Source organism: Saccostrea echinata, unplaced genomic scaffold, assembly GCF_033153115.1.
Source record: "Saccostrea echinata isolate AGI-Se365-2 ecotype Australia unplaced genomic scaffold, CSIRO_AGI_Sech_v1 ptg000001l, whole genome shotgun sequence".
NCBI classification, from domain to species: domain Eukaryota; kingdom Metazoa; phylum Mollusca; class Bivalvia; order Ostreida; family Ostreidae; genus Saccostrea; species Saccostrea echinata.
Genome location: NW_026889750.1, coordinates 23,099,253 through 23,116,079, shown reverse-complemented (window position 1 = coordinate 23,116,079; position 16,827 = coordinate 23,099,253). Strand labels below are relative to the sequence as shown.

General features: G+C 32.7%; 2 protein-coding genes across 2 annotated transcripts; both read right to left on the bottom strand.

Moving 5' to 3' along the window:
* Window positions 1–473: 473 nt before the first annotated feature.
* On the bottom strand, window positions 474–2,909 carry LOC133195904 (salivary glue protein Sgs-3-like). Its single transcript, XM_061331885.1, has 4 exons — window positions 2,879–2,909; window positions 2,597–2,635; window positions 885–1,523; window positions 474–604 (listed from the first exon to the last, which is right to left on the bottom strand). Exons 1-4 carry the CDS (start codon window positions 2,907–2,909, stop codon window positions 474–476), a joined length of 840 nt encoding a protein of 279 aa, XP_061187869.1.
* Window positions 2,910–8,680: 5,771 nt separating this feature from the next.
* Window positions 8,681–9,302, bottom strand: LOC133202263 (poly [ADP-ribose] polymerase tankyrase-2-like). Its single transcript, XM_061338091.1, has one exon. The coding sequence runs from the start codon at window positions 9,256–9,258 to the stop codon at window positions 8,701–8,703; it is 558 nt and encodes a 185-aa protein (XP_061194075.1). The 5' UTR covers window positions 9,259–9,302; the 3' UTR covers window positions 8,681–8,700.
* Window positions 9,303–16,827: the final 7,525 nt, after the last annotated feature.

The following is a 16,827-nucleotide window of genomic DNA, read 5'->3' as shown; positions in this document are numbered from 1 at the left end:
TCTGAAAACTGAAAAATTCACGATTTACCGAATATAATGAGAATATTAAAGATATTTAAGTACTTAATATGCATTGTTTGATTATGTTTTATTCATTTTTTTATTTTCTCTTATAGAATGCCGTCAATACATGTATAAACTCTACAGACCTATAAATTTTTAAAATATGATAGGATGACTAATTCATTTCATTTATACATATTTCAATCGCATTTATATAAATTTAAAAATTGTTTTGATCTAGAGGGCTTTGTCCACATGCGTCCATTCCCACCAATATTTATCGGACCCCCTGCCGCAATTTTGTATTGCGATTTAGCTATACGCCACAGCAAGGGGACTTAAAGTTTGCAATTTGGGTATTTTTTTATGCATGTAATCCACAAAATAGAACTTTACAAAAAAATGAACTAAATTGCATGGTTTATTATAGACTTGAACAATACGCTGCTTTATTGAATTTAACTAAATCACTACGGAGCGTCTGGATCTGCCACGCAATAACAGCTCCCATCAATACAGCGCCTTCTGTCGGGGTTAGCACAATGCATTGTGCCGATTCCTGGCAGAGTTATAAATGTATTGTAATATGTACAGGGACATTCTGAAATATGAAAAAAAAATCTCTTAAAAAATTAGAATTTTAACACCAAGCATTTTTTGGTACTATTTCCACTTAATCACACACTATACAACGCATAGTAATTGAAGTGTATTCTTTTTCTTTCTCTGAGTATATACAATGCATAGTAATTGAAGTGTATTCTTTTTCTTTCTCTGAGTACAATAAAGGTTAAGCATAAAATCTACCCAAACTGATTTTCTGTGCAATTTGTAACATGATATATATACTAAAAAATATTATATAGCTATTAAAAGATTACCAGATCTTTCAGTTGTTGTTGGTAGTGCTGTTGACGTTGATAAGGCTGATTCTGTTGTCGTCGGTCTGGTAGTAAACTCCTTTGTTGTTGTAGGTTTAGTTGTAGTTGCCGCTGTTGTTGAGGGAGTTGTTGCAGTTGTAATTAGTTTTTTTGTTGTCAACTTCATTGTTGATGTAGGTTGTGATGTAGTTGGCATATGTGTCGTTGCCTTTGTTGTTGAGGATTTTAACGTTGTTGAAGCCTGAGTTGTAGATGGTAGTATTGTCGTTGATGGTTGCGTTGTTGAAGGCAGGGGTTTTGATGGTAATGGCTTTGTTACAGAGTTTGTTGATGATGGTAATGTTGTAGATGATTGGGTGGTGGAGGGTGACCATGTTTTCTTTGGTTGTGTCGTTGTTGTCTGTCGTGCTGTGGTTGATGATTGAGTGGTGGAAGGTTGGATTGTCGTCCCAGTTGTTGATTGTTTTGTAGCTGTTTGTTTAGTTGGTTGTAATGTTGAAATCGTTGATCGTGTTGGAGGAGTTGTTGATAATTGTGTTGTGGAGGGTTGAATTGTTGTCCCAGTTGTGGATTTTTGTGTTGGTGTTTGTGTTGTATGTCCGTGTTCTCCATGACCATGGTTTGTATGGTTCACTGAAACTGAAGCAATAAACCATGCATAGTGGTCAATGGACCATTTTGTATTTCAAATTTACCATTATAGTTTTAAAATGCTTGGATAAAGTGCTTATGTGAAATTCATAAAATGATTTTCGAACAGTGTTTGAACACAGAATGTGATTAATAATTATAATACGAACATCGAAGAAACTGCGATATGCACAAGTGTATCTTTCCATATAACATCCATCCTCTCTCTCTTCCTCCCTACTCTCTCTCTCTCTATTTTACCTCCGTGTGCGGACGAATGCTGACAGATACAATGAAAATGTTGACAGCTGGCGCCTTGATTCAAGGGACAGACATGGGTGGCACAGTCTGCGTCATTGTGGCAACCTTTTTAATATAATATTTCTTAAATAATTTCTATTGATTTAAATTTCAAAGTAGTGAATAGTCCCCTCTCCCACCGCAAACAAACAAAACAAAAATAACAAACTAAAAATAAGGAGAAGAATTAAAAAAAAATACGTAGATTAAGGTTATACGAGTTCTTAAAAACGGATAAGAACTCACGCAGTTCCCTTGGAATACTATTAATAATACAAGTACTAACGGTACTATTAATAATCCGTAACTTACCTTAATAACACACGATCTGAGAATGGAGTTCAAGGAAATTCTAATGATAAGTTAATAAATATCATGTCTATTACCAGTATTCCAAGGTCTCATATGTGTCAATATACTGTAAATTGTGCTTCTCTCTTGAAAAAAATGACTGTGCAGCAGGAGATATGATTCTACTTGCAGTCACAGGTACTTGTGGACAGGATTCCCTCCACCCACTCCCCCCTCAAATACACTCCGATATACAAGTATGATTTGAATTTAATAAAACGTTTACTCTAAGTGATTTTTTTTTTTGGTTTTCCATAATGACCATTTTGTAAGTGTATGCTAGAAGAATAATTTATGAAACAAATCAAATTTTAAAAGAATCCCTGGGACCGGAGTGTATATACTGGGGGGATGGGAGTCTTGTCTACAAGCACCTGTGCCTACAGTATATGTTGTCTTAAATTGTCTGTGTCCAAGACTGATAGACTTACCGCTTGAAACAGCATCCCTTAGTTCTCGCTGATATCCATCTGTGTAAAAAAGATCAAAATATTTTTTGAACAAAAATGAACTCGAGAAAAAAAATGCTTCTTAAAAGAAAAACATTTTCATTCATGTTAATAATTGAAATGTAGTGATTTTCTTACCGTGCTTCCTAATTGTTGAACACAGGCAACACGATACTAAAATATAAGATTAAAAACAAACTACTATCAATCACTGTTCCAAACAGATAAGGATGTAAATACCGATATTTTCCAACAAGCTCTTACCGAATAAGAGAGCGACACAAATTCTTGTCATCACGGCTGGAAGGTGGCGATAAGAAATACAGGTCTTCCTGAGCCAATTAGTCAATTTTCTTGACCCATAAAATCACATCAAATAATTGGGGCTGGATGGAACCAAGAAATCAAGGAATTTTGTAAAGGTGCTCTTATCGTTCACTCTCACTTACAAAGAGTTAAAAGAATTTTCAAGTTTCACTTATGTGTATGTAAAACTCAAATTATGTCAATCAAATAACATGTACAGCATGCATGTTCATGGGATTTTTACCTACGTTTTATATTCGACCCTAGAAAACAGAAATCGTTTTTTTTTTAATTTGATATAATTTCGATTAGGGGGAATCAACATTCAATTAATATCCTTTCCACAGCCTTAAATAACGTAAAAATGCGTAAAAGTCAAAAATAGAGATTCTGACCCCACGCACTGGGCCTTAGGGGAGGATATCGTAACATTTTTGGAATTGATCGTAAGAAGAAGTTGTATTCTATCAGTTGTTTAAATTACAAAAGTCTGTCTTTATTCTGTCCAAGAACTACGCACGCTAACTCTACATTTTACACCCATTTAATTAGTTACTAATGGCAATTTGGCCGTATAAAATCTTTGTTGAATGCAAAGAACAGTTCAATGGTAATTGACTGATAATTCTAATACCAGTGTTAAATAGTTAATTACCCCCTAATTCCACCTCTTTGAATAAGGGGGGTGGACGATATTTTTCATTGAAATCGGGCTTTAAAGCATCACCACATTTTAAATATTATTGAATATGAATAAATGTTCCTTAAATCTTTTCTTATGTTTTACTCATATAAAATTAAAGGTATATTATTAATAAAATACAATGTTTTAGTTGTACACCCCGTTGACATTGGTGAAAAAATAAGCATTTTTGTAGATTTTTGTCTGTAAACATATGTTCCCCTCCGTGAAACACAAAAAGCTTTGGTATGAATTTGTGAAATGACAGTCCATATTACCTATAAAAAGGAATTTTTGTTCCACGGGGGGGGGGGGGGGCGGGGGGGGATGTTTTAAAAATATTTTCCGTTTTCCGTTGATTTCTCTAGTGAAAAACACAAGTTTTATCAAAATTATAGAGTTATCTCTCTTTGTTTCCCCAAAGAAGTAATGTTTTATGAAAATTCCTATAAATATCTATATAGAAATGAAAAGTCATTCAAATATGTTAACTTTTGAAAATTGACTTGGAGGTAGGTGGGAGAACAATATTATCATGTTATCGTTCGCAGTTCTTTATAGATTCTCAGAAAGCTTAATAAAAGGTGACAAAGAAAAGGGAGGGAAGGAAAGGAGAGAAAATTGCAAAAAACAACAACAACAACAACAAACAAACAACAACAACAACAACAACAAAAACAAAAAACAAAACTTTCGCGCATACCTCCAGTTCAGGTGACCCCTTTGCCGTGACTTTTAGATACTGTAGGATAGATCCCGATGCTTATTTTGTAGCACATTAAATATACGTTTTCTTCATGCAGATTATTTATTGATACATTGGTTTATATTTCTAATGATTTTTTTTTTCGGATCCCCCCCCCCCCCCGCCCCACTCTTCAGATGAACATTCTCTTTAAAATCCTCGGCCGTCGAAAGGATTTTACATTCTGCGAAGAAAACTTGTGCTTGGGACAAATAATTTTTACGCGATTAAACATTGGTAATACTGTATTTTCTCCCAAATCAATTGGCAATCACTAATCAATCAACTGTGCTTGACAACTATATACATGTACATGTATACATTTGAGCTCCAATGAAAAACGATAAAAGACAAATTTACGAAGACGCCAAAAATTGTGTGTAACATAGATTTTATCACCCTATCTGTAATGCTTTTAATAAAGATTTAAAGAAGTCCACACTTAATTGTTTTTATTTTAGCACACATTTCTCGAAACGTCGTCAACAGTTAAAATGGAATGATTGATTTCTACGAAATGTTTTTTGAAACATGGCATATTGCGTACATCTTTATAATGAATCCTCAAAGCAGCATCCTTCCAAAACATGTCTATAAATATTTTCTTATGAGTCGATGAAAAGCCTTTATTATCCCACATTAATTGATTGTCTATGAAATCCTGGTCTTTGATAAACAATACTTCATATGGCGATAAATCTTCTTTTCTCTGCATAATCTCTAATATTTCAGTCATCAGCAAAAACACGTGACATGACTCCTTTAATCATCACGGTAATAGATACTTGGTAATAGGCTGGTTACCTGAAAAATTTTCTAAATGTGATTAACAAAGACCAAGACTATACCAAATCATCTGTTACCATGTATATATCATAGCACTACAGAGATTTTTATTGTTGATTTGTTTCGTATGCCTCTCCCAATGGAAGCATGAGGATGCACGCAAATGAAGGATTTGAACAGTTACTGTACACGTGCTGTATGTCTTTATAAACAATCATGTTCCCAGCAATGATTAATTTAAAATTTCAGTTTGAAATACACATGTTTTAAAAAGATTTAAAAAGAAAATTTTCAGTTGTTTGTTGAACTTTGTTCTTACCAAGACATATAGAATTACAGTTGTATTTCCACCTATACATATGTGTTTGTAGTGTTGACCCAGGGAGACTCTAATTTTCTGGCACCTTTTTGTACCTCATGTACCATTGTTTTGGGTGACTTCCATTAGCACCGGTGTCAATATGTACTGATGGACGACAAGACGTCGCTGCAGTAGTTAAGTTTAGTTCTGATTATGACCCCAAGATTGACTCGGGAGGGGAGGGGGTTAAAAAGAGAGACCCAAAGGTTGGCAAAGTAATATGATATTTTATATATATATATATATATATATATATATATATATATATATATATATATATATATATATATATATATATATATATATATATATATATATATATATATATATATATATATATATCTGTGTGTGTGTGTTATTTGAAAGAGTTTGTACAGCAACAGTGCTAGATTTTGTTAAATTTCTCACAGCAAGCATTCTCAAAGAAACTTCGGGTATACCGTTAATTGTTATCTCGATCCGTCCAACCGTCTGTCACACTTTTTCTCAAACTGACTCCCTACATTTCAAGCAGTACTTTTCCAATTTATCTTTGAAATATGTGCATGGTGTCCTGTAGATGTGCAATATTAACTTTCGGAATGTTCATTCTAGCAAGTGCAGGGAGTATCTTTAGAAAATAGGCATTTGTTTCTATATGGGTCACCCTCCTCTCTCTCTCTCTCTCTCTCTCTCCACAAATATTGGAAGTGGTGGTGATGGGGGTATTTGTGGGGTATTTATGTTGGTTCATAATACATGGCTGTTTAACTCTTATTTATAGAGAGTTTACATGTCTGATTTTTTTAACTCTCCCCCCACCTAAGCTGCCACTAATTTCCTCGTCCATAACAAGATTATGACTTTTAGTTTGATCATCAGCATAGTCCTGTTATAGTACACATACAGATTTGTTAATCCTGGTTATAGTAAAACAAAGCTTCCATTGTACGTATAGTGTTTAATAAAAAAAAAAGTGTTTTATCAAATGGATGCCAACATTGTTGTAAGCTATCGTATCGATTAGACTGATTAAAATAATTGTATAAAAAAAGATACCAGGATTTCACTTGTGCATAATACAATCATTTCAGATCTAGGTGATTTCTTTTATTGTTAAATTAAAACAGTAATGCGACTCTGCTGAGAGTATAGTATTACATGGACCTCATGTATTTAGTTTTAAAAGATAAGTTACATAAATAGGATATTCAAATTTTTTTTAATAAACAACCTTACAAAATACAAGGTGTTTTTTTCTTTCTTTCTTTTTTTTGTTTTGTTTTATAAACAGGTTAATATTGGGAGTGGTGTTTGAACATCAGTCACCCGTATTCGGTTCACCTGCTTCGATTCCCAGAAAGATCTATGTGAATCCTCAAAGCGCAGTATTTGCTTTTGCAATAATCTTATCCACGTGGGTCAAAAGTTGTAATTTTCATTTAAGTAGTTTATTTACTGACATCATTTAATTCAGGTCTTGGAAAAATAACCAAAGTACGTAACTGCTTTGAGAATGCTATAAATGGATGAAAGAATTATGGATATTGAACCGATTTAGTATTCAGTTTACTACACTGTTTTCGTTTTTGATGTATGAAAGTAGCAATTTTATCCTCATGATGTCTGCATATTAGAAGACGAGAATGTCGGAAATGATGGAGTAAAAAGAGAGAATTTACGTAGGGACTCAGTCAAGAAAACATTGACCTCATATTCTACTGCGCATTCTATATTTCTTTTCAGTGTACATCCGTGGGTTTTGACTACATGTATTTAAAACGTTTTTTATTACAATGATATCTTATTTCAAATGGATCATAAGGCTAAATTTGATCTTAAGAAAGCACACTCTGGGTTCAGTCACTTTCCCAAAGAGGATAAATATACATTGTAACTCATCCCTTATTGCATTGCTATGATGTTAATAAAAATTATCGATTCAAAGTTATTTCAAATGATGAAGCAGATCAATATACATTGTATTTATCATCAAAAGTTGTTTTTCTCTATCGTCATTGTGTTTTAAGAATCATCAAAAACACTGAAATTGAAAATTACAATGACAACTGTCTAATCTGACACATGTGCAATCCGTCACAATGTGAATTCCGATCTTTATTTCATTCCTGTGAATTCCGATCTTTATTTCATTCCTATTTTACTATTTTCAATGTTCTTTACACTGCAATCCGACACCCTCTCTATTCCGACACAAAATTTCTCCCAGTGCATATCGGATTAGACAGGTTTCACTGCACTAGTTTTACACTGTATCTTGGCATGCAAAAATTGAATAAATAAAAAAAAACATATTAGTGAGAAACTGATTACAACTTTTAATAAAGGAATATCAAGGATAGAAAATTATGACGAAGTTATTATTGTACATGTATGAATTTTGATGAAAATATTATGAACAGTTTCTTTTAAACTTTCAAATGCAATTCAATTCAACTAAGATGATTGGGATTTACATGTATGTCTTCATTTGTCTTACACTCATCATTGCAACGTGACAGTGCGCAAGAATATTAGATCTACTACATGTAATATACAGTGTATGTCTTGGTCAACACTTATGTCGTCGATCATGCACGTGCAAAAACAAATGCACAAATGCAATATTGTCATACAAGTCATTCTTATGGGTTACAATATTATTTGGAAAAAAATTTGATTTTTTTTTATTTATGAGAATGCACCGTTCACACGTCCCACTGTAACAAAAAGAAATTCGGGATCAGACAAGTTCAGTCTACATGGACACGCACACACACAAATACCCTTCCCGTAAATAATTACCCGTTAATTACATTTGAATGAAGTAAATAATGTTTGCTTACTGGTGAACTGACGAGTGTTTAATTATAAAAACAAACTTCCTTTTGGTTAAAAATAACAATATCCCCTTTCTCTCTCTCTCTCTCTCCCTTGAAATATCGTCATTTCCGTTATATAAAGGAAATAATTATTTGTGGCACACAATATGTATTTGTCATTGCATTATTTAATGACAAATTTATCAATGAAATGAAAATTCAGTTTTGTTTTTATCTTATTTAGCGTTTATTCTTATTTTCTAGAAAGATCTGCATATAAGTAAAGGTTGACAACATTTTGCAGCATACATAAATTCAACAAAATAACTTAAATGTAAATTTTTGATTGTCGTGTAATTCATTTGTAGTAAGTACATGTACATAATTTTTAAAAAATTCACATAATCAGCTTTTCATAAAAGGTGAAAAACAAAATCCTAGCTTGGTGGGTTGTGGTGTCGGACATTCGTCCATCATCATGATATCGGTATCAGTATTATCCACAGTCTGGTCACCGCCTTTCTGTTTCAGTAACTCGATAACCCGATTATGTTGCTTTGTTTGTGCATAATACATGGGAGCTCTGTTATAATTGTCCCGGGCATCAACACAGGCACCATGGGATATTAGATATTTACAGATTTTGACATCTCCCCTGTATGCTGCTATGTGGAGTAAAGAACACTCCCCGGGAAGTCCCTCGGGTTGTCCCATTCGAAAATTCACAGGAATTCCAGTACCGATCATGACTTTCAGTAAATGTTTGCTGCCTTTCATTACGCATGCGTGTACAGGTGTCCATCCTTCTACATCCGTCTCAAAAGTTCTTCTAGCGATAGCTTTATCTTTTTTCACAAACTTTTTCATTTTGTCTTCTAATTTATTATCCTGTTTCCGCATCATCGACAAAATATTAATAGCTTGTTGTTTTATACTATCCACTTGTTTCCTCTTTGTGCTCATTCTTGGTTTTTAATCTCACACAGCAGTACTAATCCCCAGACTCTCTATGGCTGCAATATAAGAGAGAGAGAAAAAAAAATGATAATAGCAAGGCAAGACAAGATATGAAAAGACTGGCTCAAAAATAAGCATCTCAGAATTTAATGTAGTCCTTCATAAACCGGAAAGAGATTGTAAGCGAATACAATTTAACCTTTACCATGCATATTTAGTACAAAATCTATTTCAAAGCTATTCAAAAGTAATATACCTTAGATATTAGTCTAACACTTAGTTCTAGAGACCACTGAAGTTCACAAGGTAAACGAAAAATCAATGTCTAAGAGCTATATTTATATCTCTTAATCGGCAAACGCACGTCCTATTCACAATATCCGGGTATGGGTTCAGGGACTAACAAAAAAATCAATTAGATCTGTTTAACAAGCATTTAGTATGCTCAATACAAATCAAATGCATCTTTGCGGAAAATATAGACCGGTATCTTAAATTTCCTGGTTAAGCGAGTATGTTTATAGTTTTGACTTTCATGGAATCGATACTATCAATTCTATATAGATGCATTTTTGGTATATTCATCTTGCATTGGTAGAATATCGCTTTGTCCAATCCTTCACATATTCATATTGCTAATTAATCTTCCAATAAGCCAGGACCTGTATATTAATTATACATGGTATAGAACATGACAGGACGTGTATATATAATAATCATTCAAGTTGGCCTATTGATACTGATGAATGATCTTTTTATTAAAAAAATATTTTTCGTGCATTAAGGTGATTAAAACTGTAAATTTCGCAAAACTTTAAATCACACACATTTATGAGTTATAACATACCTAAACAGAATTTAGTTAACATCATTCAAGCAAAAAAAAAAAAAATCTTCTCATTGACGTCTTAGTGAAATGCAATCTTGCATATACTGATCTAAACCAATTAACCAATTAACCAATTAATCGGTATATTTGTATCTATACCTCCCATTTTATAATACGTACTGTGCATACTAATTATACAACCTTTATCTATTGTCATTATTTAATTTATGAAGAGCTCTAAAAAAATAAACAACTTACTTTCTTCGTGATTTCGCACACACTGACACATCGATGGAAATCCCCTATTTTATATGACGTAGTTAAAACGATTTTTCACGTGACTTGTAGAAAATCCCTTTCGCAATAAATAAAGATATACCAGCATGCGACGGAGGTTGGCGTGATCTGATTGATGATAAGTTTACGAAAGTTTGAAAAATATTTAATAAACTCGCAAAATATCATATATATGAAAAATTCTATTTCCGATGTTTTTATTTAAATGAAAATAAATTAAGGTCGCTTTGTTTTCATTGTGATAATTATATGTGCCAATATTCATTAATGTTCTATTTAGGTTGGTGTATATGTATCTAATACATGCGTATTAGTTAGTAAACAAATCATGATGTACAGAAAAAAAAATACTTATAGGTATATAGGTCAATGGGCAATTTATATAACTTACTTTGAAGGCAAGAATTTTCGTTGTTTTTTTTTTAACAAATCCCGCAGGTATGACATACGTAGATTAAAATTTTTAGGGATACTTATTTCAGCAATATGTAGTTAGGGGTACTAGCTCTTTCTTATGTAAAGATCCGTAAACATGACGTAGATTTCTAGTGTAAGTAGACCTAAATCATCTTACTCGGTCTATGTAAACCAAGAGATAATCTTTAATATTAATATCCTATTTAGATTTTATGAACATTCGTGGACATTTTAAATGTCTCTACAGCTGATTTTATTTTATTTTTAAATCACATGTTAACTGGGGATATTGTTCTGGAATGTTTAGGGGATACGGTCTGCCAGTTCGTTCCACCATTCCTTATAGTTTTTCAAAATTCATATGATCAGTATATATAGAACAACAGGCACGTAGTATCATTTTTGAAAGGTGCAGGCAGAAAAAAATGTTTTACAACTTAATTGAAAAATTAAAAAAAAATGTCCAAATTCGAAAATCCTATTTCGTGTGTGTGTGTGTGAAAGGGAGGGGGGTTGTGTGTTAGATCCCCCCCCCCCAATGTATTAATACACTACCAAGGGATGATTTAGCATTTGACTACACTGCAACCAGAGGCCTTTCAATGAATATTTCCAACTGTAAAAGGATATGTTTGGAAAAAAGTGGGGGTGGGGGTTGGGTACTACGTGCCTGAACAAGAAGTAACAACATTAAAATAACAAGAATTATTGGTTAACATAATCTCCCTAACTACGAAAGAACTAAATGATAATGTGAATATCCTGTAACTGATCGATCAGGTTATTTTAATTGCTGCATTTCAATTTTTAATGACAAAATAATTACAGATTTGCTGGCTTCAAATGTACATATTTCTATGGTAACTAAACAAACACATTGATTTTAATATCCAACAATATGCACCGGTGCTACAATAAAAATCTAAAATCGGATTACGCGTCGTTAATAGACAACGATTAAATGTTCAATACCGCTGTTATTGGTAAAATTGGTACAAGATATTAATTTTATTTATTGACAAGGACATGCACAAGGTAGTTCTGAAACTTTATTTTCTTTTTCCTTTTATAATTGATGCTGTATACCTCTAAAAAAAAGGAAATACTGACTAAACTATATGTTGAGTAATTTTTCTATATTTTTCTGTGAATAACACAAGGGATTTCTTCATATGATGTTTATTCAAAACCCCTGGTAATGTATGCTGACTTTTGATCTGATGGTACTGTCCTCTACAAAAGGATGTATTCAACATTTCAAAGGTATTGACCTAAAGGAGAGAACAATTTCCCAGAAAAAGTCAAATCTAAAATTAATGTAAATTAGTTGTTTTCTATCTTCATATGTCTAAATTTTTCCAGTTTGTATTTTGAACCTAAAATTTATTATTTGCAACTTTAAAAATTAACCTTCAGAGTTGGCCAAAACAGTTGGTTCTGCACCGATTTTTGCATGAATTTTGGCCTAGAAGTCCTTCAGGGCAGGCCTGCCCCTAAATAAAATTTTATTTTGATAGGTTGTAATGTAAGGAATACTAGTAATTTAGGGGCACCCCCTGCCCTAGGGCCAAAATTAAAAAAAAAATCAACAATTATAATAGAAAATTAAAATAATAATAAAAAAATAACTAGAAATCTGACCAGTCAGCAAGTGCCCCGCCGAGGGGTAGAAATATAAGGGTGCAGATTAGGGGATGAGAATTTTACTTGATTCCAAAAAATTTCAAAATATATAAAGAATAAGCAACAGCAACTGCTAAATATCCAACAATCTGTAAATAGTATCCTTGTATTTACATAATTTTTAAGGCAGTAAAAAACATCATATTTATAATAACTCAATTAAATATATATTTAAAAATGAATGAAGCATGTATTTTCTAAAATTCCAGCCTTCAGTGAATGCAAATATCACCCAGGCTTGACCTTAACTTCAAAACAAATATCAGTTGCAGACAAAGGTGTTAATTAATCTTAAAGTGACAGAAAGATAACCCTCTAAAATATTCTGCAAACCAGCAAGATAATCAAACCCACGGGATTAAAATTATACTGCTCTCTCAACCTTTTCTTCTAAGTTTACAATAAGAACTTTTTCAGCAATGATATAATAATAATAAAAACGATATCTTTATCTATATCTTGTTTTTAGAATTCAATAAAATCATAACTCATTGTGTATTTTAACAAAATAAAGTATGAACATTATTTAAATCCACATTTCAGAGAATGTAAACATCATTCAGAATTGACCTTAACTTCAAAACAAACTTCATTTGCAGACAGAGGTGTTAATTAATCTCAATGTGGCAGATAAAGATAAATACTTTGGATTTTCTTCAAGAGGAAAGTTAATTAATCCCAAGAGACTCATTGCAGCCTTTCATAGTTTACAATAGGAACATTCTCAGCAGTTATCTCTCTTTGCCCATTCACTCTTATATAAAGTTAAGGAATATACCCAACCACCCCAGCTCCAAACCGGATGAAATAGAGAACCAAACTCAGCATCAAAATATGTCTTACTGCCTATTCAACCAACATACCAAATTTGAACTTAATTCGTCAACCCTAAAAAAAGTTATTAGAAAAAAACAGAAAATTTGTGGACGGAAGAATGACAGACGGACAGACAGACAGAGTGATTACTATAGGGCACCCGCAAATCCCTGCGGGGCCCTAATAATAATAAAAAAGGAAACCTGTTTTGACAACCTGGATCATATTTATACCAACTATTTTTATAGCCAGGATATTGTGGATATTTGTAAATGCGATATATTGTAGGCCATTTAGTATGCTAAGTGCGCTCTACCTCTTTCCTTTTTTATTTATTTATTTAAGCTATAAAATACTCTCTCTGTATATATATATATATATATATATATATATATATATATATATATATATATATATATATATATATATATATATATATATATATATATATATATATACGAGGGTTGATCCAAAAGTAATGTCAAAACTGCTACAAAATCTGTAACAATTTAATGTTATCAACAAAATTTCACTTACAAATACCCCTATCATTTTTGCCTTTAAATTTCATTCGATGACATAAAATACTTTTTAAGATATTAAGATAGCGATAGATTTTGTCTTTCGCCACACGGCAAGAATGTTACTGAAGTCGTTATGACGTTACTTTTTGGCACTCATTTTCAGTTCATCTGTATACTGTCTTTTTAACCTCAATCTCACGCGCTTCTTTTTAATAATCCTTATTCAATACCATTTTGCTATAAACCTTGTTTTGAGATGTATTATTAAAATTATTTGAACTTTGTTCAATTGTTATTTCTAAATTTATTCCTTTTTGCGAATCTTATCAGAGAGAGAGAGAGAGAGAAAGAGGGAATCATAACGTTATTTGCAAAATACCTACGTCTTTGATTCTGTAGAATTTTGTAGGAAATTATTCAAAATGTCTTCGTAGAGGATCTAGTATAGTTACCCTCTTCACATATTATAGCATTATACTTACACATAATAGTATTTTAAAGTCGGATTATGTTTTTGATCGAGATTTTTGTTTTATTTCATCGAAACAAGTCAACATTCAAGGGAAAAAGGCCTCTTGTATTGAATTCCATATATGACAACCAACTGCTTACCGCCAACTGCCTCTACATATAGATAATATGTATCACCCAAATACTGGCTGCTTCTTACTGCCAACTACTCAATGCCAACCGCAACTGTTCATAGATGATATTGCTTATCTTTTTAAAATACGCATGCTTGAATAAACCCTATGATAGCAAGAATTATACAATAATAACAAAAAATTTAAATTGGCAGATTCAGGAATTTTTAAACTGTGAAGGCGAGGAAGGAATAAATAGGCGAAAGAGTTATTTCTTCTTAAAAAAAAACATCTAATATTCCCACATTTCCTTTGCAGGCAAATAATTCAATAGCTTTTTTGACGGGGACAGATTAAAGGCGTATATAACGTCCAAAAAAAAGGGGAGGGGGGCTTTAGTAGCATCTTGGGGTAACATTTGTTGATACATGTATATGTATTTTTTACTAGAAATACTACTGAAATATCATAAAACAAGACATATTACTGTATGTAAAAATAATTGATCCTAGACAAGGAAGCAATTTCAGTGCCGGAGGGGGGGGGGGGGCACAACCCAACAGAAATCCCTTGAATAATAATAAAGAAAGGTTACATGTGTCATTATTGAGGAAGCAAAAGTAGTATATGTTGGCAATTTGAACTCCACCCCCTCCCCTCCTTCCCCCTAACCACCACCACCATGTTTCTACAGACCTGACATTAGCCATTAAATCGATTTAAATAGGGCACATATGAAAATTCACAAATATAAGTACTTTTTTCATAAGGTAAAAAGAAACACTAAAGTTTATTACATGTACTAGATATTTTACAGTAGGCAAAAATTTATTTTGTTATAATTTTCAGTAATATTTCTAGTATAAATACATATGCCGACAAATGTTACCCTAGACCCTATTAATAGTCTGTCTTTTGTCGTATGTGACCCCACACACACTTAAGACCCCCTTCCCTCAAAAAGCTATTGAATTATTTGCCTGCAAGGAAATGTGGAAATTAGTTGTTTCGTTTTTATGAGGAAATACACTCCTTCCGTTTTACTCCATCGTCACTTCCACAGATTAAAAAATGCCTGAATCTGCCGGTTTTTGTTATTATTTTAAGAACTACGCACGCTAACTCTCGATTCCCGCGCACAGTTTATAATTACATCATTTTAATTCAATTTTAATGGCAATTTGGCCATTAAAACTTGTTCGAGTGCAAAAAAAATTAGTAAAGGATTGATAAATTTAAAATCAGTATCAAAAAGTTAATTACTCACTTACAACTCTTTTCATAAAGGGGGGGAGGGGGGTAGATAAATTTTATCAATTGAAATCAGGCTATAAAACACCACCAGATTTTCAAATACACAAGGAAATGGATAAATGGCCCTTTATTCTTTCCTTATGTTTAACTTATGTAAAATTTAACATATCAGATTGATAAAGTACAATTTTACATTTATAATCTCATTTGAAATTAGTAATATATATATCTTCTTTTATTTGCTGTTTTTAGTCTGTAAACATCCCCCCTCCGTAAAACAACAAAACCTTTGGTATGAATTGATGAAATAACAATTCATAATACCCGTAAAAAGCCATTGTTTCACGGTGGAGTGGGAGTGGGGGGGGGGTTTAAAATATTTTCCTTTTCCGTTGATTTCTATAATGAAAAACACAAGTTTTACCAAAATTATAGACTTATCTCTCTTTGTTTTCCCAAATAAGTTATTTTTATGAAAATTCACATAAATATTTCTATAAATATGAAAAATCACTCAAATATGTTAACTTTTGAGAAATTGACTTAGAGGTAGGCGGCAGAAAAATACTATTGTTCGCAGTTTTTTTCTTGATATCATAGGATTTATTCAAGCATGCGTATTGACCTCCAAAAACATCAGAGGTGGGATCAGGTGCCATGGAGGAGTGATCATTCCCTGCCGACCGGTCACACCCGCCGTGTGCTCCTTGTCATCATCGTGAAAAATGGAAAAATCCGTAGACAATTCAGTGGGTAAATAATGGCCTAACAATACTTGTAGTATGAAAAACGTCAGTCAGCATTTGACTTAATGATAGGTTGTATTTGCTGACAAGGTCATTGTATCGACCATAAGCTATCGAGACTGTTGATATCCTTGTTTCAGACTCTGTTGTTTTCAGACTCTGTTGTATATTATTTCAAGCTCACTGAGATATATGTATCAAGTCGACATACGAATGGAAGTAACTATTGTTAATTGATAAATCGTCGTCGATATCTTAATGTCGAGTTGAAGAGCATAGAAAGTGTTTCTGAACAAATATTGAAGATACAATACATATAAATTAAAAACAAGAGGTCCATGGGCCACATCGCTCACCTGAGTAACTTTGGCCCTGCTGTTCTTCACTAGATTTTCCCCCTTATATAATACTAATTGTGGCCCCAC

Excerpts from the sequence above, each read along its gene's own strand:
- LOC133195904 (XM_061331885.1), bottom strand. The coding sequence starts at position 2,909 with ATGACAAGAATTTGTGTCGCTCTCTTATTCG. Across the intron at positions 2,636-2,878 it reads TTGTGTCGCTCTCTTATTCG|ATGGATATCAGCGAGAACTA; the intron begins GTAAGAGCTTGT and ends TTTTTTACACAG. Across the intron at positions 605-884 it reads AACAACAACTGAAAGATCTG|AATGTCCCTGTACATATTAC; the intron begins GTAATCTTTTAA and ends TTCATATTTCAG.
- LOC133202263 (XM_061338091.1), bottom strand. The coding sequence starts at position 9,258 with ATGAGCACAAAGAGGAAACAAGTGGATAGTATAAAACAACAAGCTATT.